The sequence below is a fragment of the Sinohyriopsis cumingii genome, chromosome 13, assembly GCF_028554795.1.
Source record: "Sinohyriopsis cumingii isolate HCF-2022 chromosome 13, ASM2855479v2, whole genome shotgun sequence".
Lineage (NCBI taxonomy): Eukaryota > Metazoa > Mollusca > Bivalvia > Unionida > Unionidae > Sinohyriopsis > Sinohyriopsis cumingii.
The window spans coordinates 38,768,281-38,794,618 of NC_142973.1; the positions used below are offsets into that span (position 1 = coordinate 38,768,281).

The 26,338-nt window shown below is 35.5% G+C and overlaps 1 protein-coding gene across 4 annotated transcripts; it reads right to left on the minus strand.

Annotated features, from left to right (window-relative positions):
* Positions 1–1,278: 1,278 nt before the first annotated feature.
* Positions 1,279–26,100, minus strand: LOC149785243 (mediator of RNA polymerase II transcription subunit 18-like). Of its 4 annotated transcripts, none has more exons than XM_089979086.1 (7): positions 26,031–26,100; positions 21,833–22,048; positions 20,038–20,104; positions 17,793–17,915; positions 14,794–14,872; positions 7,779–7,912; positions 1,279–2,213 (listed from the first exon to the last, which is right to left on the minus strand). In XM_089979086.1, exons 2-7 carry the CDS (start codon positions 22,017–22,019, stop codon positions 2,153–2,155), a joined length of 651 nt encoding a protein of 216 aa, XP_089835212.1. In that variant the 5' UTR covers positions 22,020–22,048; positions 26,031–26,100; the 3' UTR covers positions 1,279–2,152. The 4 variants fall into 4 exon arrangements, with proteins under 4 accessions (XP_089835212.1, XP_089835213.1, XP_089835214.1 ...); XM_089979087.1 differs by having other exon boundaries at positions 26,026–26,084; XM_089979088.1 differs by having other exon boundaries at positions 26,019–26,084.
* Positions 26,101–26,338: the final 238 nt, after the last annotated feature.

A 26,338-nucleotide genomic window follows, 5' to 3' on the forward strand; every position in this document is an offset into this window, starting at 1 on the left:
TTATTTGGGTAATTAAAAGAGTTTCCTGGGCTGATAGTTCACTACTTAATCAAAAGTTTTCGACTCTAATAAAACATTCCTTACTCTATCTTCCAATCTGATTTTTTCTAGTTTTCATCAGGTTCAGAAAAGCTTCCTTGGTGTTTAAAAAAAATCATTACCAGAATTGAAAATATAATGTCTGGAAAATGGCAGTCTGATTACTTAGGTTAATTAAGGAGATAGTAGTGGTGGGAGAGTAATAGCAGTGGTTGTAGTAGTTTTTACTGTTACTGTTGTAGCCATAAAGTTAGCATCATAAATTTTTAAGTTTCAAAATTATTTTTCCTACATACTTACAAAAATCCTATTTGGCCATTGGCTAAGCAAAAAACTTAACCAAAGCCACTAAATGTGAAATGTTGGTCAAAGTGACCTTTTGTTGCTTGTTGTATATATTAACAGAGATGCATACAAACATCTACTTTGATTATTCTTATATGAATAGTGCTGTAACAATAAACTTTAAACACAAAAGTTAAAATCACTGAAGTATAAATACTGTCCTACTTTTGTAGTAAGGATGTAGTTCTTTTCCATCTGTTGTTGTTGTTGTTGTTGGATTTAATGCCATATTTCAGCACAAGATAGGCTATGCAAGGCGGCCAGTATTAATGGTGTAGGAAGAACCCGGGAAAACCCTGGGAAGAACCACCAGCCCACGAGAAGCTACTGGCAAGCTTTCTCCCATACCCACATTGGCCGAATCCTATTTTTCATCTGTAAACATTCACCAAGTTTAATGATTCCATGTATAACAGTATGAATGCAGCGTGCAACAAACCTAAGCTAAATGGAAAAACTTAACTGAGAACATACAAATAATGTGCATGCATGAGCAGAGTTAGCTCCAGCAACCCTCTTCAGGGATGCAAGCTATTTCCTACAAATTAATGCCCAACATATGACTTATTTCCCCCATATACAAATGTACATGTATTTAAAATGAAAACAAATTGTAACTATAAATACCAGTCCATTTTCTATTCCCAGGTACACTGTCATATTTATTCAACGATAAATCCATGCTTGATGATAAAGCCAGATTCAATATAAAAAAAATTGGCAAATATATACCAATGTAATCTTTGACCGATAGATAGTGTACCCCCTACTTTATCACAAACATATTAAGCTGGGCACCTGCCCCCCTCATTTTATCAAAGAAAATATATTGTACATAGCCATTATAACATGTTCTTGAAGTTTTGAGAAGTAACTATAAAAACAATGCAACTCTGAATCTTCATATCTTTAATTTAAAAAAAATTCTGTTTGCTTGGCGTTCAATGACATAGCAACAGAAGAAAGGTTATATCTTGCAGAGGCAACCAGAATACTGTACCAAGCCCAGAGACCCACAACAGCAGGTGACTATACTTGATCTGGGTAAGGTTTAAATCCCACCCTTCTGGTGGCAAGTCCAGCATGCTAACTGCTAGCCATCATGTCTCCATTGATTTGAGTAAGGTTTAAATCCCACCCTTTTGGTGGCAAGTCCAGCATGCTAACTGCTAGCCATCATGTCTCCATTGATTTGAGTAAGGTTTAAATCCCACCCTTCTGGTGGCAAGTCCAGCATGCTAACTGCTAGCCATCATGTCTCCATTGATTTGAGTAAGGTTTAAATCCCACCCTTCTGGTGGCAAGTCCAGCATGCTAACTGCTAGCCATCATGTCTCCATTGATTTGAGTAAGGTTTAAATCCCACCCTTCTGGTGGCAAGTCCAGCATGCTAACTGCTAGCCATCATATCTCCATTGATTAAATATACATCTCTTGGGGCAGGATCAGTCTGTTTAGAGAAAAAGTCCCAGAACTCAACTCCTTAACTTCCGATCTAGAAACGAACAGGCAATATTTTCCCAAAGGAATTTTTAAAATGTTTTCAGGATTTCAACTCCATATTTTCATTTTTAATTTTCTTTCAAGGGCTTGAAAGAACATGCACCAAATTTAGAAACATCTCCAGAACCCCACAAATTGAAAATGTCTCATTCTGGCCTTTTCGTACATCTTTTCCCAATAAACTGTCTTCACATAATTGTACAACTGGTCCAATTGTAATTGGTTCATTGCATACATAAATCTTTTTCAAATCCACAGTGTCCATCTATCTGCTTTCTAATGACTGCTGAAGACGTTTGTGGTCAATCTTCTCCAACAGGACAAGACTAGGAGTTGGTTAAGGAAAGCATATCTTTCTATCTACTTACTTATCTATATATGTCTCTCTGTTTGTCTGGTAAAACTGAAAAACGTCAAACAAAACAACACTGGGAACACCAATATCAAATATTAAGTTTTTAATTCCCAATGTGAATCCCATGTATTGTTGATTAATAGAATAACTGTAACACATGCTGATTTTAAATTAGTCCATATATATATATATATATATATATATATATATACACACATACACACATATATATATATATATTGATGATCATGTTCATGTTTACAAATAAATTTATAAGAAGAGCAAATAAATCTAAATCAGTTAATATCATGTAATCTTTGTTATCTTCAACATAACGAGTCTGAGGAAATTTGACCACATTCAAATAACTGCCCTAAGTGAACATATAAGAAAACTTGACAATGACTGAATATAAACCTACCTCACATTACATCTCTCAATATCTGTGTTTCAGTAAAACAAGGACTTGCTACATATTGCTGGAAAATGCTGAAATCAAATTGGCTTAAATATTACTGAAATAAAGGTGTACAGAAAATTTGTTTTCAATATGGAAAGCCATTTTCAAGTATTGCACACACAAAGTGTACTATTTTGCACTCTGTAGGATCTCGTCAATACACCACACTACACAGTGAAATCTTCAGGATTTACAGGTGGGGTCTGACCTGACTACACTGTGCTGTTGGGAAAAAGACTTAATAGAATTACAATCCATGATATTATCACCTGCAGTTAGTCATTTAAGGATACAATAAAATCCCCAAACAAGACAGGTAGAATCCAACTTTTTGAGTTCAGTGAAAGTTACACCTGTTGAGAGAAATACAACTAGAGCCAGGAGATTTCACAGGTATAGTTCACTGAAAAAGACTTAATACAATTCTCCATTAGCACATGTAAAAATGTAATCTGCCTCTTGTCATCAAGTGTGGAAACTGACACTTGCTTATATCCACGGGCTTCCATCGTCCAGTCGCCACCTGGCACCAGTTGTCACCCGGTCTGATCACAATTTATTATAAGACAGTAGCAACCTCACCCAATGCTTGGTGATGCTGATGTGTCCACTAATGTGCCAGCTGGTTGTGAGCATCCTTGGTGATCACAGCCTCTGCTCCAGCCATTACAATCCTAATACTGATCACTCCTCCATTAATTCTAACTTGCTTGCTCCAATCTTGTATCTCCGCATCAAGCATGCTTCCAAGCATCAAAAGGATTGCACCGGGGTGATTTGGGTAATTAGTAAGTTCTTGCCCATCTTGCTTTTTTAACTTTATGTATTGGTCCTGCATACTCTGTACAGTGGTCTCACTGACTGTAGAACTCAGGTCGCTACTGAATTTGTGGGCTGCCTTGGCAACAACATTATCAACGGAGTATCTGGCTATCTTTGCCCAGATTTCCTTGTTATAACTGTTATACTCTCCTTGCTTTCTTTTCTGGGACAGTGACTGAAGCAGGGGTTCTACTGCATCATTAGCTGCATGGTAAGCAAGCGCCTGCGCCGTGTTCACAGCTCCTGATGGGTTAGGAAGTCCAGGAACCGAGGGGGGGGGGGTCTAAGTTGGATTTTACCTCTCTTAAGCCACTGTGTTAACAACATGATTGTCAGAAAGTACTGATGGTGCAACTTGATGGACAGTGGTTTAAGTAAGAGATCATTCATATGTAGTTTAAATAACCAATTGGCCTAGTGTTGTTGGCTGTGTCGGCTTCCTTTGATGTTGAGCACTCAAATGAAAACATGGCGAAAGGGGAGATGAAGGTAGGCAATTTGTTGTTCCACCTTATCGCAAAAAGATGTATCATTGGGTGGCCACATGGGTGCAAACTCGAAAGAATATGGAAGAAGGGAGAGACCACATAGTATGAAGCAGCTGTCCTCTCTCTAACCATTAGTCAGCTAAAATGTTGAGCCATCCTGGGATGTGGTATACCTGAATATTTACCTGGTTTTGGGCATATCAGAAGGTAATTCTATACCATGACACAAACGTCCTGTAATTTTGTCACTCCATTAGATGAAGTATGTGATCACTACTGAACAGTCTAACAGTATTAGGATCATTTGTCTAGGCAAGCATTACACTCAGTTGTTGGAGACATTGGGGATAGATTTCATTTCCATGAGTTTGATGTGAAAAGACATCTTTCAAGATGTCCACTTGCCACTGTCATAAAGTCCAGTAGCAAGTGTGCTCCCCTTCTGGCAAATTGGCATCTGTACAAATTGTGATTTCCAGCTGTCGGTTGTCAAGGGGTATTCCTACTGTGAGCCAGTTCCTGTCTTGCCACTGCAGAAGGAAGTTTTTGATGTCATATTCTGATATATATGGCTCATGATTAGGATAGAAGAGTCATTTGTAATGAGTGCATGATTAGGATAGAAGAGCCATTTGTAATGAGTACATGATTAAGATAGAAGAGTCATTTGTAATGAGTGCATGATTAGGATAGAAGAGTCATTTGTAATGAGTGCATGATTAAGACAGAAGAGCCATCTGTAATGAGTGCATGATTAGGATAGAAGAGTCATCTGTAATGAGTGCATGATTAGGATAGAAGAGCCATTTGTAATGAGTGCATGATTAAGACAGAAGAGCCATCTGTAATGAGTGTGTGATTAGGATAGAACAGCCATTTGTAATGAGTGCATGATTAAAACAGAAGAGCCATCTGTAATGAGTGCATGATTAGGATAGAAGAGCCATTTGTAATGAGTGAATGATTAAGACAGAAGAGCCATCTGTAATGAGTGTGTGATTAGGATAGAAGAGCCATTTGTAATGAGTGCATGATTAAGATAGAAGAGCCATCTGTAATGAGTGCATGATTAGGATAGAAGAGCCATTTGTAATGAGTGCATGATTAAGATAGAAGAGCCATTTGTAATGAGTGCATGATTAGGATAGAATGGCTATTTGTAATGAGTGCATGAAAAGGCAGCCAATGGGTAACAAATTTGCCATCGCACTGAACAGGTTGAGGAGTTGAAGAAACTCCCTTGCTAAGATGAAAGTTTTGTTTTTGACATGCTTAGGTGAAAGATGTATGAGACCAAGGAGTGTAAGATATTCCACATCACAAAAGATAAAATCTTGAGAGGCAATAAAGTATGACTTTTCACTGTTTATTATCCAACCTATTAAGATGGACTGAATTTGGCATCTCCATCTTGAATTTAAAGCCAAAATGAATTGGCTGAGGTCTATTATAGGTCTCAATTTACAATTAGACTTCACAACCAGAAACAGAGCAGAGGCCTTGAATGTATGGCTTTTGTAAAATCTCCACTGCCCGTTTTATGAGTAAAGATTTATCTCCTTATGTGGTATGTTTGCCTTCATGGCATCGCTTGGGTTTTCCATCATGAAGGAGATGTCAAAAGCCAAATGAACGCCAGACAAAAAAGGCATCAGGAACCAACGGAAAGTGTAAGTCACTGACAGGTAGCAGGATACTTGGAGGAGAAACATTTCAATCTCCCCTCCCTGCCTAATGATGAGAAGTTGAGATCTACAGCTGCCTATAATTTGCCTGACCAAGGGTATTCCATTGTCTTTTGGAATTGCCTTTAATGTATCTATGCTGATGATTGTCCCTTTGGAACAATCCCTGAGCAGGATGTCAGGATAAGGGAGCTTGTGCTGACATACGTAGTAACAACTCTTGTGCCACCTGTTTTCTGAACTTCTTAATTCAAACTTCAAACAAACGGGGATAACTGAATAGGGTGTGGGCAGTCTGTGATAAGCGAATCATGACCACTGTAATCATATACTTCATGTTCATAGGGCTTGACAGGTTGGTTGACAGTTGGAATGGCATAAGGCAGATGATAAATGCCATGATGGTTGGGTGGTACATATAGAAGGCCGTCAATAAATCCATACATTAAGTCAAATTATGGTTCATTCGGTCTGGCCAGCCAGCTGTATGAGTCAAATAATACAACCTCAGATCTGGCAAGATTACAGTCATGCATGGACAGAATTACAGGGTATTGTATATTCACTCCACATAGACGGAGATGGTACAATTCTTCACATGCAGGATGGTATTTGACATAAGACTGTCTCACCTCGTGGGCAGACATAAAGGCCAATACTGAATGGGAAACTGCAAAGCATCCTGTTCAATTGTCAACAATCTTGACAATAAAGCCTTATTTTATTAGAGTGAGCATGCACAATTCTAGCCATTGGTTGGACTCATCTCTCATTCCAACTGTATTAAGATCTAGTGTTGTCTTCTGAATCTTCATGGGAGGGTGGAGGGGGCATCTTGGCATCCTCCATGAGATTTGTGAGAGATTTTGAAGCAGGACACAGGCTCAGTACCTCATACTGTGAAGAAATACATACTGCTCTTTTTTTGTGCCCCTTTGAGCTGTTTTAAGGCCATTAGACCATGCATTCTCTGTTCATACTGCACCCACATTACAAATGTGTAATAAATAGCAAATGACTAAGCATGAAGAGCAAATGAGAGAGCAGGCACGTTTTGTGAACATCCTCTACTACTTTTATTCTCCTGTATTTTTTGTACCATGATGTCACTTTTGTAATTAATGAAAATAAAGAAATAAGTGCATACAACATTCATATATGTATGTATGTATGTATGTATGTATTTATGCATGCATGCATGCATGTATGTATAATTGAAATAAATCCAACCACACTATGCAAACGAGTTATAATTAAAGTAAACGCCTAAAAACAGCATCTGGGAAATTCCACTGATGAAAATTAATTTGGCATTTGATGTCAAATGTGACATAAACAAATGGTATGATAATTTTAAAAATATCAACAAATTCAAAATTTTTTACATAAATGTTATATGAACCATATAAAACATTTTTACTTACTGTGCCAGTGAGAAAAAAAATGCGGATGATACAATGTAAGCTATATTATTTGTAGAATTTAACGAGACTGTCTGGAGGATATCCAAGCATAGAGCAGCAACAGTAAATAGCTGGTTGAAACCAAATATACAGGCAGCCACCTAGAGGGTCGAGAGGGGAGTTAAGATGTTTAGAGTTGCTTCCCTTTGTCTCTATAATATTTAGACTTAAGACATTTTTCCATCTTTCCGGAACAGCTGAATTCAGAGATAGGTAATGTATTTGCCGGAGAAACATAATTTACTAACATATTTGCTATTTGGACATATTTATGGGATATTTACGTTTTTGGACTGAATGAAAAAATTATTTTTGGTTGTCCACATCCACTAACACAAAGAAAATCCATCCATCCATCTGTCCACCAATTCAGCCAGCCAGCCATCTACCCATCTAAGCCTTATTATTTCATTCAAATCTGCTGGCATAACTTTTACCTTAACATAAACACCATCTGTCTATAGGGGCTTATTGTATGGTTCCATGCAACTGGTATACACTAACTTGGCTGTATATTAGATATGTCTATCAATCACATGTTTGGAAGAACCAAAACCTGGATGATCAGACTAGTGTTTAACTGTTCAAAAAATCTTGGTGAGAAATGTAAAAGGATACGGTTTGAGTTGTTCAGCAAAATTTTTCATGTCCTCCCCAATTTGTTCTTGGACACGAGGTGCCACCACACTAAGCTCCACTAGGTGAGACTGGGAAATTGGCTCCGCTTGGTCTGTAGATCCTGGCTGTAATATCTGTGGATCAAAATGTATTAAAATAAACAGTTTCATAAACAAAAGAAGAAATATAGAAAACTTTTAAAACAGAACAGTCCTTTCTTCATTTATTGCCCAAGCAATTTGACTGCAATATTCAGTTCTTACAAAGACAGACATTCCTAGCATATATAAATTTAAAGCCTAAGATGAAAATACAGGGATGCCACAACCTTGTTTGCACATGCCCTGATATCTTATGAACCTGCTTATAACACAAAGGAAGGTGTGGATTCCATTCTGTTCTAAAAATGGCCAAATTAAACTCCTATCTACATGTACTTAACATTTAAAATTTATGATCAAAATTGGTAAATGGATGAAAGATATATTACTCATTTTATCACTGAAAAGGGTGGTAGCACACGTTAATGTGGAACCAGCATCATGAAATTCACAAATTTTAATAAAAAAAATCATGTGTTTTGTAAGACTGTCTTTATAAAAAATAATACAAAATACTTTAAGAACTGGGACGTCACTATCTGAACTCAATCAACCAATTTTCAGCCCTCCGCTTCAAGAGAAGAGCCAGCTCACCCAGAACTTTCCCCCAAGCCTACAACCCCATTCGAGAGATATCACCATCAGTTTTTGAAGTACTGGGCTGGGATGAATATTCGGCTCTCCATATATGATGGACTGAAGATTAATTATTGTCCATTTTGTATTTTTTGTGTGGATTTCTTACAACGTAACCAAATAAATACGTTTACAAATTTTTCTGTAACGTAACAGTTGAAAAAGATTTTATTTTTGTACCTTTTGCATCATAAATGTGAGGTTTATGCAATGCAACCCTCCCTTTTCTAATATTTCCTTTGGGAAAATTCACCTCAAGTTGTGAAAATTTGACATACGTGGAGTGTCTCAAAAATGCAACAAACTTGTAAATAAGGAAATTACTTTTAGGGACATGTCTACTGGTGGCAACACAGTTAAAACCTCATAAAACAAGTCTTGTCAAGTGAAATTCATGTTTTATTTTTTAACTTGGTTTCAATCTAATTATTATAAATGTGATACGCCCTCTTCTATGCAAACATGAAAATGGTCAGCAAACCTATCATGGTAATGCCTCTTCTATGCAAACATGAAAATGGTCAGCAAACCTATCATGGTAATGCCTGCTAGCACTTCCAAAAGAACCTATTTAATTGCTTACTCACCAGATAAGCTGAATTTATTTTGACAACTATTGATAATTTAATTGTCCTTTGGCATCATAACATGAGCTAATTATAGATTAAATATCCCAGCCAAGTGCAATAAGGAAATGTGCTGACACCAGTCACATTCATGTGTAGGATCAGCCTATATCATTACAGCCACATGTAGGATCAGCCTACATCACTGTCACATTCATGTGTAGAGTTGGTTTACATCACAGTCACATCTATGTCTAGGATCAGCCTACATCACAGTCACATTCATGTGTAGAGTCAGTCTACATCACAATCATGGGTAGGATCAGCCTACATCAAAGTCACATTCATGTGTAGAGTCAGCCTTCATCACAGTCACAGTGTATGATCAGCCTACATTACAGTCACATGTAGGATCAGCCTACATCATAGTCACATTCATGCCTAGTGTAAGCCAACATCACAGTAACATCCATGTGCAATGCCAGCCTACATCACAGTCATATTCATATGTAGTGTCAGCCTACATCACAGCAACATCCATGTGCAGTGCCAGCCTTCATCACGGTAACATTCATGTCTACTGTCAGCCTACATCAGTCACATTCACGGATCGTGTCAGCCTTCAATACAGTAACATTTACGTGTAGGATCAGCCTACATCACGGTATTATTCATGTGTACGTTCAGCCTTCATCACAGTAACATTAGTGTCTAGTGTAAGCCTACATCACAGTAACATTCATGTGTAGTGTCAGCCTTCAACACAGTAACATTCATGTCTACTGTCAGCCTGCATCACAGTCACATTCATGTGTAGAGTCAGTCTACATTGCAGTCGCATCTGTAAGTAAGGTCAGCCTACATCAGTTACATTCATGTGTAGGGTTAACCTACATCAAAATAACATTCATGTGTAAGGTCAGCCTACATCAATCACATTCAAGTGTAGGGTCAGCCTGCATCACAGTCACATTCATGTGTCGTGTTAGCCTGCATCCCACTCACATTCATGTGTAGTGTTAGCCTGCATCACAGTCACATTCATGTGTAGTGTTAGCCTGCATCACAGTCACATTCATGTGTTAGCCTGCATCACAGTTGCATTAATGTGTAGGGTGAGCCTGCATCACAGTTGCATTTGTCTGTAGGGTCAGCCCAAATTCTTGTTAAAACCATACAATGCAGTGAACATCTGAGTTGTTGCTTTTGCCCTACTTGGATCGTATAGGGCAGTGGGCAGTCTTAGGCAGAAGTTTCAGACAGTGTGGGGTGCTATTCAGATGTGTGTAATGCAAGACTCATTATCAGGCCTGGAGGATAGTCTAAACTAGTCATAGCAAAACAGTTTAAAGAAACATCAAAGGTTCCACGTGCATAGGAGTGTAAACACACTGATAACCACTCATTTATACACCTCAAATATCTAAGAATGTGACCTTGCTTGTCTGACACTTGTACGTATGTGCCAGTGTGAAACTGTTGCATGCAACTACAATGTGCACTTTATGTGAACATTTTTAAGTAGCTAAATGTTTTCCTGCCTGGACATATAACTGTTGGAATTCAGTCAACCGTGTGCTTCATTATTTTCTGTGTCTGTTTAGAATGCCAATACCCTTTTTCATTTCCAATGAGGAGTCATAAGTTATTACAGTTATATTTCTTTCTACATGATGCTGTGTCAAGTGGATAACCCCCCTTTTTGCTGACTCACTGAAAGCTGTGTCAAGTGAATAACACCTGTTTTTGCTAACTCATTTAAAGCTGTGTCAAGTGAATAACACCCGTTTTTGCTAACTCATTTAAAGCTGTGTCAAGTGGATAACACCCACATTTGCTAACTCATTGAAAGCTGTGTCAAGTGAATAACACCCGTTTTTGCTCACTGAAAACTGTGTCAAGTGGATAACACCCATTTTTTCTAACTCACTGAAAGCTGTGTCAAGTGGTTAACACCCATTTTTGCTAACTCACTGAAAACTGTGTCAAGTGGATAACACCTGTTTTTGCTAACTCATAAAGCTGCACATGGAACAACAGACCCATTTTTTCCCTGATTCTTGAAGCTGGATACTCAATACAAAATTTGCTGAAAACATATTAAATATTTGTGTAACACTTATGAAAATCTTCATTTATAATATTCTTCTTTTATTTTATCTTTCGATCTTTTGAATTTTATTTTATAAAATCACAAAATGATGTTTGTTGTTTTCCATTCCTGATTCCTGTGGTTACACACATTGATATATCCAAGTAATGCTGCACTTATACATGTATGTTTGTATTGTTAAAACACATATTTATTGTCTTTTATCTTTCTTTTTCATCGATTTTTCGTGTTGATCTTGATGTAGTGTTTCATGACTATGCAACTGCCATACGCCAAATGTTTATATTAACACATTAACCCTGGTGATGAGTTTACGTGGCAAGATGTAGTAGCCTACTGCCAAGCTCTGTAGCATCAAGGTCATGTATGATACACTAAAGTGGGTGGAATTACAGAAAGGCAGACAGATGTAGCTCTACAATGATACCAAATAATCTGGAATTTCTAGTTGCACTACAAAATACAGAGGGAAAAACCTCATTTTTTTGGACCCGATTTTATTCTACCCAAAATTTGATCGGTATGAAGTGCAAACAGACAGATGAACCTTTGCAAAAGTAGGATAAGATGGGCATTTGGAATAAAGAGGGGTCTCAATAAGAAAATAATGGGTCCATTAAGAAAAAAAAGAAAAAAGAAAGAACTCCAACTTTTACCCTTCTGCTCATGCGTGAGCCAAATAGCCAATGAAAATCGATGTTTCTAACACAACTAGGCAGTATGTTAATGGAAGATCACCTGGAAGTTGGTGTTTTAGGATGTATTCAAAAATAGCTTTCAAAATGTGTTTCCTACTCGAAAATTCAGAAAAAAACAAGAAAAACCTCCAGGGGTTAAAGTGTTAATATGTACAAACCATACAGGGTTCTACTCAGTCACTATCATGCTAATGATAAAGTAGCATTCAAGACTGCTACCATGATGAATTAAGCAGTGCAACCATATAGGTGTGTTTGACTGGCTGGTTATGAGTGTAATTCTAGCTACAAAGATTTAGTCTGTTTTGGTTTGCTGACAATGGATAGCACATGTTCTGACCTTAAAAAGGAAGCAACTCCAACATTATTGATACATGAATGTGGGAATATTGCATGTCAAATTGATCTATACTAAAAGTCTGTTACCAATGTATTGGCTTTAACTGACTTCTTCAGATCTAGTATCCATCAATTTTAAAATCCATCAGATGAATAATTATGTAGGAAAACAGAGATTATAATTCACATGCATCATCAAAAGTGGTTAGTACCCAACAGCCACTATTGTTATCTTGTGCTCTTGCCAGTGTTGAGTTCGATGGTTATGGACCCACCGTTCCAGAATTATTGATTGAGAGGAATATGCAAGAGGCTTGGTTTATTGCAATAAATCCAAGGTTATGTATGTGTCCATACAGTGAAATTGCCATAAATGCACTTGAAATATATAATAAGAGCACCTGTCCATAAAAAATATTCTCAGAACACTCCAATGAAAATCCTTGACAAAAAGGACAGCTCTTAAAAATGAATACTTACTGATATCCTTACTGTATTTATAATGCAATGCATTATAACTTAGCACCATTTACAGACTTAATTTGATGAATGGATAATATCATGGCACTCAGGACAATATGACAGCATTGAAAACTGAAGAAATATAAACAGAATGAGGAGAATAATGCTTGCTATATGAAAATTAAAGTTACCTATAGGATAAAACTCTGAATAATAATAATATGTTCTGTTGATGTACCAAGAAAATTTTTAAAACATGGATGAGAATCAATTCTGCCAAAAAAACATTAGTAACAGTAAGTTATACACATTGTTATGAACCATACACTCTAGACTGTAAAAACAGAACTGAAAGGCTCAGTTAAATCTAAAGCCACAGAGGATGCTGGCTGCAGTTCAACCAAGTAAGTTGGTCAGGCAAGTACTTAATATATTCCCTCAGAAAAAAATGTCAACCAAAGGACCAAAAAAAAAAAAACGTGTCACAAACAAATTAACGAAAATGAAAGAAAATGTTTTGAATACTCCCAAAAAGCCATGATGATGTGTATCTGGTCATGGAACACATCAAATCAACCAAGTCTGTGACTTTGATGTAAAATATAACCTCGTCATGTGATACATAGAACACATCCAATCAACCAAGTCTGTGACTTTCATGTAAAATATAATCTTGACACATGACGCATGGAACACATGGATATCAAATTGACCAAGTCTGTGACTTTCATGTAAAATATAACCTTGACACATGATGCATGGAACACATGGATATCAAATTGACCAAGTCTGTGACTTTCATGCAAAATATAACCTTGACATGTGACACATGGAACACATGGATATCAAATCAACCAAGTCTGCGACTTTCATGTAAAATATAACCTTGACACATGACGCATGGAACACATGGATATCAAATTGACCAAGTCTGTGACTTTCATGCAGAATATAACCTTGACATGTGACACATGGAACACATGGATATCAAATTGACCAAGTCTGTGACTTTCATGCAAAATATAACCTTGACACATGACGCATGGAACACATGGATATCAAATTGACCAAGTCTGTGACTTTCATGCAAAATATAACCTTGACATGTGACACATAGAACACATGGATATCAAATCAACCAAGTCTGTGACTTTCATGCAAAATATAACCTTGACATGTGACACATAGAACACATGGATATCAAATCAACCAAGTCTGTGACTTTCATGTAAAATATAACCTTGACACATGACGCATGGAACACATGGATATCAAATTGACCAAGTCTGTGATTTTCATGCAAAATATAACCTTGACATGTGACACATGGAACACATGGATATCAAATTGACCAAGTCTGTGACTTTCATGTAAAATATAACCTTGACACATGACGCATGGAACACATGGATATCAAATTGACCAAGTCTGTGACTTTCATGCAAAATATAACCTTGACATGTGACACATGGAACACATGGATATCAAATCAACCAAGTCTGCGACTTTCATGTAAAATATAACGTTCACATGTGATGTAAACTTAAAGTTGTGCAACAGCATCTGTCACAGAGTTTTAAAGACAACATTTAAGTACTGTCCAAAATTCTTTGACAAATTGTCCACCATCACTGGCAGCAAATTTTCTGTCCCATCCCCTTGTCCTAGACAAGTGGTTTTAAAAAACTTGTATGTCCCACACACCTTTCTGCTTGTCCAAATAATTTGCCTAGAATAAATGAGCTGTATGGAATTTAATCCACATAAATAATTACATGTATAACATATTTATTTTATAAAGGTCATAATTTTCTCAAAACAATGTTTGATATTATAAATTTTCTGATTTTAGTCCTGTATGTTTTTGAGTGCTGGATCTGAAAGAACATTAGCTTTAACACAGTTTTACATTACATTATTTGCTGACAACAAGTCTGGCTTAGGTCTCTTTGGAGAAGTCATTACCTCAGACATGGTGACAGCCTAACATTGTATCCCTCCACTTGCATGTGAATCTTCCTTATTAACTTCCTTAGAAGAAAGTAAAATAAAGCCATTTTATCCACATGGTAAAGTTCACTTTGCATGACAACTACTTGCCTTATATAACTTGGAGACTGTGACTTTCATTCTTCCTTTGTGAAAAAAATATCCCTTGGCTATGAATTCATAATCTATTCTGGAAAAAAGGTCATAGCTTTTAAATAGTACTTTTCAATCAAAAAGCAATAAAACAATAATAACAATTTGAATAGATTTAATATCCTAAGAAAAAGTGCAGTATAAAGTTACAGAAAATCATGTAATAAATTGTGGATAAAAGCTTTTCTCCTACAGTTAAAATAAAACCTGACAGCCATACAAGAAACCAATTAAATCAATTTTCATATAATCCCACATATATATTTTCTAACATATGACTGTTTTAATAAACCATTCATATCAAGTAACAACAGCATGACTGATTAGAATATAATTAACAAAAATCAACTGCTTCAAAATTTTTGCTTTACCTGTGAATAAATAATCGCTCTGCTGTGCAGTGACTATGGCAGCATTAGTATTAAAGATGTTAAGGTTGTGTCTTAAAGTATTTAATGTCTTCAGAATTAGTTGCTATATTCAACTCAAACTCTAAAGAGAATATTTATTAAAGCCAAAAGTTTCTACCATTGTATGTTAGGTGGTCCTGTTTTGCATGCATCATCATACTGCTATTCACTAGTATGTTATCCCATTCCACAGAATAGTTCTCTGGATTATTTGTGTCACATATCTCATTCCACAGAATAATTCTTTGGATTACTTGTGTCTGATATCTCATTCCACAGAATAATTCTTTGGATTATTAGTGTCATATATCTCATTCGAGAGAATAATTCTCTGGATTGCTTGTGTCAGATATCTCATTTGACAGAATAATTCTCTTGATTACTTGTATCAGATATCTCATTCCACAGAATAATTATTTGGATTATTAGTGTCAGATATCACATTCCAAAGAATAATTATTTGGATTGCTTGTGTCACATATCTCATTCCACAGAATAATTCTCTGGACTGCTTGTCACATATCTCATTCCACAGAATAGTTCTTTGGATTACTTGTCACATATCTCTTTCCACAGAAAAATTCTTTGTATTACTTGTGTCATATATATCATTCCACAGAATAATTATTTGGATTGCTTGTGTCACATATCTCATTCCACAGAATAATTCTCTGGATTGCTTGTGTCACATATCTCATTCCACAGAATAATTCTCTGGTTTACTTGTGTCAGACATCTCATTCCACAGAATAATTCTTTGGATTATTAGTGTCAGATATCTCATTCAACAGAATAATTCTCTGGATTGCTTGTATCAGATATCTCATTTGACAGAATAATTCTCTTGATTACTTGTATCAGATATCTCATTCCACAGAAAAATTATTTGGATTATTAGTGTCAGATATCACATTCCAAAGAATAATTATTTGGATTGCTTGTGTCACATATCTCATTCCACAGAATAATTCTCTGGATTGCTTGTGTCAGATATCTCAGTTGAAGAATAATTCTCTGGATTGCTTGTGTCACATATCTCATTCCACAGAAACATTCTTTGGATTGCTTGTGTCACATATCTCATTCCACAGAATAATTCTCTGGACTGCTTGTCACATATCTCATTCCACAGAATAGTTCTTTGGATTACTTGTCACATATCTCTTTCCACAGAAAAATTCTTTGTATTACTTGTGTCATATATATCATTCCACAGAATAATTATTTGGATTGCTTGTGTCACATATCTCATTCCACAGAATAATTCTCTGGATTGCTTGTGTCACATATCTCATTCCACAGAATAATTCTCTGGTTTACTTGTGTCAGACATCTCATTCCACAGAATAATTCTTTAGATTATTAGTGTCAGATATCTCATTTGACAGAATAATTCTCTGGATTGCTTGTGTCAGATATCTCATTTGACAGAATAATTCTCTTGATTACTTGTATCAGATATCTCATTCCACAGAATAATTATTTGGATTATTAGTGTCAGATATCTCATTCCACAGAATAATTCTCTGGATTGCTTGTATCAGATATCTCATTTGAAGAGTAATTCTCTGGATTGCTTGTGTCACATATCTCATTCCACAGAATAGTTCTTTGGATTGCTTGTGTCACATATCTCATTCCACAGAATAATTCTCTGGATTACTTGTGTCACATATCTCATTCCAAAGAATAATTCTCTGGTTTACTTGTGTCATATATCTCATTCCACAGAATAATTCTCTGGATTACTTGTGTCAGATATCTCATTCCACAGAATAATCCTTTGGATTATTTGTGTCAGATATATCATTCCACAGAATAATTCTCTGGATTACTTGTGTGAGATTTCTCATTCCATAGAATAATTCTCTCAATTCCTTGTGTCAGATATCTCATTCCACAGAATAATCAGATAAATCATTCCACAGAATAATTCTTTGGATTACTTGTGTCAGGTATCTCATTCCACATAATAATTATCTGGATTAATTGTGTCAGGTATCTCATTTGACAGAATAATTATCTGGATTACTTGTGTTAGGTATCTCATTCCACAGAATAATTCTTTGGATTACTTGTGTCAGGTATCTCATTCCATAAAATAATTCTCTGGATTGCTTGTGTCAGATATCTCATTCCATAGAATAATTCTCTCAATTCCTTGTGTCAGATATATCATTCCACAGAATAATCAGATATATCATTCCACAGAATAATTCTTTGGATTACTTGTGTCAGGTATCTCATCCCACATAATAATTATCTGGATTACTTGTGTCAGATATCTCATTTGACAGAATAATTATCTAGATTACTTGTGTCAGGTATCTCATTCCACAGAATAAGTTTTGATTATTTGTGTCAGAAACCCAAACTTTAATTTCTTTCATCTAAAAACTAAATCCTTGCTACCACTTACATCTTTAAAAAGTACTTAAAATGAGATGCTCGCCTATGATTAAAAAAACAAAAAAGATTAAATTATGGTGCGGGAAGGGAATATGAAACTTTAGTCTTTGATGTTTGAAAATTAGTACTAAAACTCACTTGAAACCCATCTCATTCAGAAAATCCACAACATTACTGGATACTCCTGCATCCACACAATGTCTGATCAATGTCAACTTATTCTTGTCCCCCATTTCTGCTACTCCAAGATATCTTAGATGCCTTCAATAAATAAACAAAACAGTCAGCAATAACCACACAATTCCGATAAATAAAACAGACAGCAAAGGCAATACAATTTCAATATAATGGTATCTCAATCTTTTTTGATTGGATATGTTACAACTTCAGGGTTTTCTACACTAAGTGACAGGCACCCATAGCTGCATAATATTAAATCTTGTTCACTGATGCAATTCCATTCTATTTATTAAACCTCTTTGTTCATACAATTTAAAACTCTAAGGCTATTCATGACTCTGGTGAATGTACTGCGTAATTAAATCATCTTTTTCATCTTGGTATTAAATAGCTGTGAGGTTGCATTTGATAGGATTGTATACAGCCAATCAAACAAAACCTATCAAAATCTGATGAGTATTTCTATTACTTATCTTACTGCATGCATTGCAACAAATTTTAATAAACTGTGTTTGACAAAGTTCATTATCATTCAATATGGTGATAATGTCATAGGTAAAATAACACATAATGAAAAATGTAATGTTGTGTAATTTTAATAATCTGGAAATAATGTTTTTCTTAAGTCTGTTTGTAAAACAAACAAACACACAAACAAAACTAAGGTTAACCATAAAGTGATGGCAGCACGAACTATGTGGGTGTGTGTCAGTGTGAGCTTCACAAATGAAACTGAAATTGAAATAATAACTGATGATGTTCAGATTAAATATATTATATAAAAGTTTCCAAATGTAACCAAACTTTTTTCTTTCAAAATGTATATACCCCTTTGACTGTGTCATTGGACAATTATTAGTTTCCACTAACAGTGAATCATAAGTACTGTAAACTGTAAGCCCTCCTTATGGTAAATAGGATTATTAAATTAGTTTTACGCAAAACCCCCATTGATTGTGCGAGTGTATGTGATTTGGATTTTTAATGTAGCTTTAACAATTTTAGTCATATCACTACAATGTCGGCAGCATGGCAGTTTAAAATGATGTCTAGTACTGGGGCATCATACTGCAGACACATAGCATCATGTCCCACCCAGTCACATTATCCTAACACCAGGCCAATCAGTTCAAACACTTACCTCTTAATGCTGAACACCAAGTGAGGCAGCTGTTAGTACCATTTTTATAAAGTCTTTGGTATGACTTGGCCAGGGTTCGAACCCATGACCTCTCACATCTGAGGCAGTTGCTCTAACCACATAGGACACTGGAGAGGAGATCCCCATTGATTGGTTTTGTACAAAGGTACTAAAAGATGTAACACCCATGTTTCGTTTATAAGCCAGCCGAACAGTTTGTCAAAAAAGTTGCTAATGAATTCTTGACTAGGTGTATAGCACTGAAGTGACTATTCTTGGAGTCATTGTGACTGTGACCACTGACCTCCTTATTCACACATCAATAAACATCTTCCTTGTCTCAAATGCAAGCAATGCACAAATTTGGTCAAGGTAAAAGAACTCAGACAAGTTATTTTGTAGAAACCATTATTCTTCTTTCAGTTGTGGTGACCCAAACCTATGGCCAATTGACCCCAACATCAATAAGTGCCTTTCTTATCTCACATGCATGCCATCTGCCAGATTTGGTCATGGTTTGTGGCATGGGACTTAAATTTCTTTGTGGATACTGTTGTCCTTCTTAAAGTCTTCCTGACCTTGACCTCTGATTTTTTTAACTTCAAAATCAATAGGGGTCTTATTTCTCTCAAAAGCAAGTCATGTACAAAGCTCAGATAATGCACATGGCACAGAACTTTAGCAGTTTAGTGGAAAACATGTTTTCCTTCTTTCAGTTCCTGTTGACCCCTAACCTTTTGAACCCATAGTGATTAGATGTCTTTCTTTTCTCAAATTCAATCCATCCACAAAGTCAGGACAAATGGTTTTCCTTCATTCAGTCTCTGTGACTTTCACCATAACATTTGAGCCTCAAATTGACAGGCTTTCTTCCTTGCACAAAATGCAAGCTACTTACAGTTTGTTGATGGCAGATGTTAGCGAAGCAAAGTTATTGTGAAGAAGCAAACTATGGAAAAGATGAAGAAACAGATAAATGATATCACAACATGCTATTTCAATGAAACCCTTAAGGTGGGCATATAAAAATGTAGTGTAAACCTATGCAAGCAGGGAACATACCATGCCTCTGGATGTATAAGTGAATGACGAGCATGGAAATATATTGGCTGCTGGTTGGGATTGCCTTCTGAAAGAAGTATTAAAAAAATATTAATTAATTTGTTCACAAACAAGTAAATGTTGATGCAAACCAATCATGTGAACTATTTTTATGTTAAAGAAATCTAGGCAAACAACGTAACTGGAACCTTTGACATCAGTTAGAACTAAAAGTTGCAAGAATGACGTAAACTATTTTTCATTGGGTATACTGAATGTGAGTATAGCATAATGTGTTGTATAAATTTGAGGATCTGCTTTAAAAACATCACTGCTGTGTAAGAATTTTCTTTGTTGTCTATTTATAGCAACTGTATATGACCCATTTTATTTCCAAGAAAACAGACAGGTTTCATCAATCTGAACTTAGCCTTGCAGATTCTTTATATTTATAATAAAATTAGGTGGCAGACCAGTCTATGGTTTTATAGAAAATGGTGCCAGATTATAAGCAAGAACCTTTACGGTGTGACTTGTGGATGTTATACAATGGAAAATGTTAGAGTAGATGGATCTTTGCAAACTTCAAAACATGTCAGAAAAGAAAAAAGTATAAATCAACACCGTTTTACAAACTTTAAAATATTCAGAAGAATATGAGTAATGAATTACAGCACTCGGGATTGAGTACATGAATGCTCAGTGCAAACTTTAAAATTAAATTCACGATCATCCAGTTCTGTAATTAAGATACCTTACCCGACATTTTTGTTTCGGAGAGTGCGATATATTACTGTCTAAATAACGGCCTTGTGAAGTGTGTTGCCAAGTCGACTGACGGGACATCAATTTTAACACACAAATATTTCAAGAATTACAAGTAAGTAAAACTAACAAGCTTTTGTGTCTCTTTGTTCCTGGCATTATAATGGATATTCACCCACTTGATGTATACCCAATATGTTTGTGAGAGGGGACTGCACCTTTTGCTGATGTAACTCCTATTTTCACCAAAATTCTATTGATCTCTCCCCCCCCCTCCCCGGACCCTTTAACATCTTGTAAGGACCCTATAAAATTCAAATGTGGGGTCCCTCGGGACTCCATAAAATATCAATTTAATGGAAGCCCTGATACTACTACACATTTGGCAACTTCAATCCTATATGTTTTGGCTGCTGGATTTGACAAAACATGTCCATGTACATGCCTGCCACCAGGACCAGAACTAAGCCAACAGTTGATAGCTGTGTCTGGAATGAAATCCTGAAGCTCTGGTCCATTCATAGAAATATTTATTTTAATTTCTAAAGTTTCTTGGTTTAAAGAATTCCTCAATAAGTCTTGATTTAAAGTTCACTGAATTAAAATAACTTCAATATGATTGATTAGAACTCACAACTCTTCCCACCCATTATTTCATCTGAGCTGCTGACAAATAGTGCTTGAATTACCATCCTGTGCCAGTTTCTTGGACAGGTCTGAATATCAATATCGATAGATATTCAAACCTGTCCAAGATACTGATCTTATAAACCTACATTTGAAGTTTGATCAATATCAGATCCTAAACTAAACATGTCCTCCAGAGGGATGCAGAGTCACACCAAAAACCCACTTGACCTTAGTGGCAAGTGAGCTAAAATTAGGCTGGATGCTGAAGGATCTAATATGGATCTGAGATAACCACTCACACTGTTTTAAACTATATGATAATCCCTCAAAGAAGAAGTTAATAATGAAACACTGTCATATAATCAACCATTCTGTTGCATAAATATTTACAACTGTTTCTTTTAATGATAACTTGACTTACGCATGACAAAGACAATCTCATGGTCATGGAAAATTTCAGGTTGGTTTTCTGCATTATCACAGAGACCACGCAATCTGTGAATGAGCACATCTTTGGATGTGTCAAGGACACTCCCCTGCAGGAAGTTCTCAAGTAGAGGTGCAACCCTGCTGCTCAGGACCTGACCCATAGTACCAGTTGAATCCATTTTCTAAGTTGGAATCTATTTATTTTGATCTGAAATAATGTGGGAGAACATAATAGATTACTACACTGACTGCTGCTGTACTACTGAGCTAATGAAACAGAGAAATTAAAATGGCAGCAGTTCAAAATAGAATATTGGTACATAATAAAATATGTTAAGATTAATAGTTCTTTCCACTACAATTTTTTATTAATGGAAACAGGTAAAATCCTTAAACAAATAATCAAAAGAAAACAACCTTACAAAACATGAGGCCCACATGGGCTCAATATCATCTAATATGTCAGCTTGTGAATGCAAATTTATATAGGTTCCTAAACCAAATTCTTTTCTTGCACATAATTAAATATGTAAAGAAATTCTTACATATATTTACTGGTCTGCATCAGAGATAAGTTTGCTTGTTCAACTTTGAGGCTACAATGCACTTTTTGTAAATCTTCTGTAGAGCTTTTTTCTTAAATAAAAACCTCTTCAGCCACAAAATTACAAAATTGTAGTAAAAATGGTAGTCTATAAATAATCATACTGTAATATTATTATCAACTCTGAGGTTTTCTTGCTATATTGTTATTTTATGTTTTTATTCCGTTTCAATTACAAATCATTCATCATATTCCTAAATAGGTTATATTTTGTTCTTGTTTTATGACCTATATAATTTTGTTTTTTATAACCTGTTCTACTGAAATTTATGAATCTTGTATTCTAAAATTCAACTGACTGCCTGGTTCACATTGTTTCTGCAAGGGGAAGAATAAACATAACCCCAAACCTGATTCTAAATAGTCTTCTATGAAAAAACAGTAATTGTATGCTGTTGTTGTTGTTGTTCTAGGGTTTAACGCCTTTCTTCAGCACAAGATAGGCTATACATGGCGGCCAGTATAACTGGTGGAGGAAGAACCCTGGAAAACCCAGGGAAGAACCACCGACCCATGAGAAGCTACTGGCAGGCTTTCCCACGTACCCACACTAGCCGAGCCTTGGACTCAAACCCATGCAGACAGAGGTGAGATGGCAGTGATCCGGAATGGTGAGTGCTTTAGACCACTCGGCCACTTGGGGCCCCTAACTGTATGCAGTGTACCATGTGTGTACATGGTTTTAATATGGAATTACTATAATTTAATCTCCGAACATTCCACAAAGCTATAAACAATAATATAACTCATCTGAGATTTTGATGAAATAAGCTTTATTATATACTCAACTCTATCACAATCTGATTATAAATAAGGTTTGCAGCTAATCGGATACAAGATCACCTCATTAATATGCAGGGATGTTGCTCACAATTTAGCCTATCCAAGATCTTTATTTCAATATATGCTACTGGTAGCATAACATTGCATGTTGGACTTGGTCTTGTCCAAATTCAAGTTCATTTTCTACTTGACCTCAATCATTGATGATTTTTTAAAAATTATGTAATGAACTAATACATAGCTACAATATTCTCTATGTGTATTGATTAATACTAGGATCATTATTAATAGTAGTAAACATATTTATTTGGGTCTGGGTCTAGGTTATTGGAATTCCCCAATAAATATACCTGGCCTACCTAATATATACCACATTCTATATTTTAGAGGTGCACCATATAACCAGTATGCCGCAGTATCTTTTCCAGTGGTGTGTACCATGGTACTTTTCACTGTAACCGTACATCAGTACTTTCCATATGGAATGTACAGAAATTCCTGAGGAAACATGTTATGACTTTATTAATTTTAATAGCATGCTTTCATTATTCATCACAAAATAGTTCAAAAAGGTATCTTTGTTTTTACAAAACAGTTATATCTGTCACAAATTAACAGTGAATATTACAAATATAATTACATTTATGATTCTTTAATATCATGTTTGACATGTATCATATATGCCAAAGTGGTGGCCAAATGAAATGTTGTGAAACATATTTGGTCCAAATCCAAATTTTGGAACAAAGTACGGGCTAAAAAATCACAAAAACCCCGCGAAACAACACACACTGTTTTTTAATTTTTTACTTATTGAATGTGACTGTGTTAAGTGTATTCTTTCCCTGGTATGATTGCGAAACATCCTATGATTTTCAGAAGTGCAATTGTTTTCTGTTTGAACTTTATGTAATTTCTCATGTCCACTTAAGATATTCTCATTTGTTGAGTAAGTGTTTTACGTTAACTGGCCATCCCTGAGTAATATCTTCCCTGGGTGATGGTATCCCACTCCACTTTTCCCTGCCTATTATATCAATAGTTTAGCTCAAAAATTGTAGGTCATAGTTTTTAAAAAAAATGCTAATCACGACCTGAGGTCAAGTAGAGGACTAAATAATCTTGTTTTTCTAGAAATTATTCATTCATTCTTTATGATCTTAGCAGAATCAATTGTATTACTGTTGTGTCCATAAGTTCATTTGGACTGGAATTTGTTTATTTAAATTATTTATTCACTGGAAATACAAAGTGCTCTTCAAAAATAACATTTTTGGAAACAGAGACTTGAATTTATAGTGAAATTTCAAATAAGGATTTAATTCTTAGATTGTATTATTGTGATCCAACAAAAGACTGTTGGCACATCACAAATGTATGGGCCACTACAGGCACATCAATCCTTAAAGCATTGGATTTAATTTGGATTTCAACTAAAGTTTATTCAGAACATTAATCATTAGGACTTAGGTCTGTAATTCTAGGATTTTTTGGAATTTAATTTGCAATACTTACGTTCATTTTAAAAAAAAATTTCACATTGTAGTCCAGAGAAACAAATTATTTGTTGAATTTTACAATGCTCATTGCTTTTTGCTTTCTTCAATTACTTAGTTCAAGACCACAGAGTCGTAACACATTTAATATTTGAGAGGATTTATTTATTTAAATTATTCATTGGAATTTCAAAGAGCTCAATAATACTTTCAGATTTAATCACTATTTGGGGAGTAATCTGCATTCATGTAGTGAAATTTCAGATTATATTATTGTTATATTTTAAGACTGTTAGCATATTAACATTATTTCATGCTATTAGTACATCAGCAAATTCAATATTATAATTATTCAGAACACCACTGGAATTCGTTTGGAATACTTTATACTTTTGGACCTGTTATAGAGCCTTTAGGACTATTTGGGATTTAATTCACAATTTTGTAAGTTCTTATTAAATTTTCACTTTGCATTCATGGGAAATAAATTATTTGTTATTTACAGAACCTGTTGGTTTTTGATCCTTTCTGTTACTTAGTTCAAGACCATACAGTCAAAGAAAATACAGTAGTAACCTTGACCTTAGTTAGGCTTGAATATTTTTGGTTCATATGAGTGACATGATACACTAATTTTCACAACAATTTATCATAAACTTCTTTGCGTATTAAAAAAAAATCACATTTTATCAGTTTCTTGCAGAAACTTATATATCACCCCGAATTTTTTTAGGAATGCTACACTTGATATAATTTCCCTACAAGCCATGCATTCTCTATGTGCCATTAAGGTTGCTCTGCGATATTAGTGGTTTTTGCTGGCATATGAGCTTGCCAGTCTCTTCTTCCTGGTAAGTGGTTCTTGTATAGACTATTATGTGCTGAAAAATAGTGTTAAACCCCACAAAACCTGTCAAAAGCGTCAAATAAGTGATATAAGTTAATACACGAACTTTCCAGCAAGGGTCATCTGGTTGATAGCAGACTATGAGTAAAAAGAAACATATCAATGTTATTTGAATTGCACACTTTGATAAAATAAATAATTTTTCAAATAAAATCAGAGATTTCACTGTAAAAGAAGTATATTTCTGAAAAGATGCGTCAAAACTGAGGACACCAGGGACACAATAGATCAAGCAACTGAAAAGGTGCGTCAAAACTGAGGACACCAGGGTGACAATAAATCAAGCACCTGAGAGAGAGAGAGAGAGAGAGAGAGAGAGAGAGAGAGAGAGAGAGAGAGAATTCTGTGCAACAATTCTACAAACAACAGTAGCATATATAAATCTAACGCTGTACAAAACCAAACAAGTTCAATTTCCTCAGACCGTGGGGGCTGCCATTTTAATTATCACTCTAATATTTCGTTTGTTTCCGGGCTGCAGTGGAAACAACGGCGGTAAAGCGATGAATCCGGAAAAGAAAAGAAAATATCATCAACCGCGGATTTCGAGAGAGAGAGAGAGAGAGAGAGAGAGAGAGAGAGAGAGAGCATGTAAGAACATAAAATGCATACAGACAACGATTACATGCAGGGAAAATATTATCGATAAGGGAATGAAGTTAAGTAGTCTTAGTACACCAAATTAACATATCCATAACTTCTAGTAAT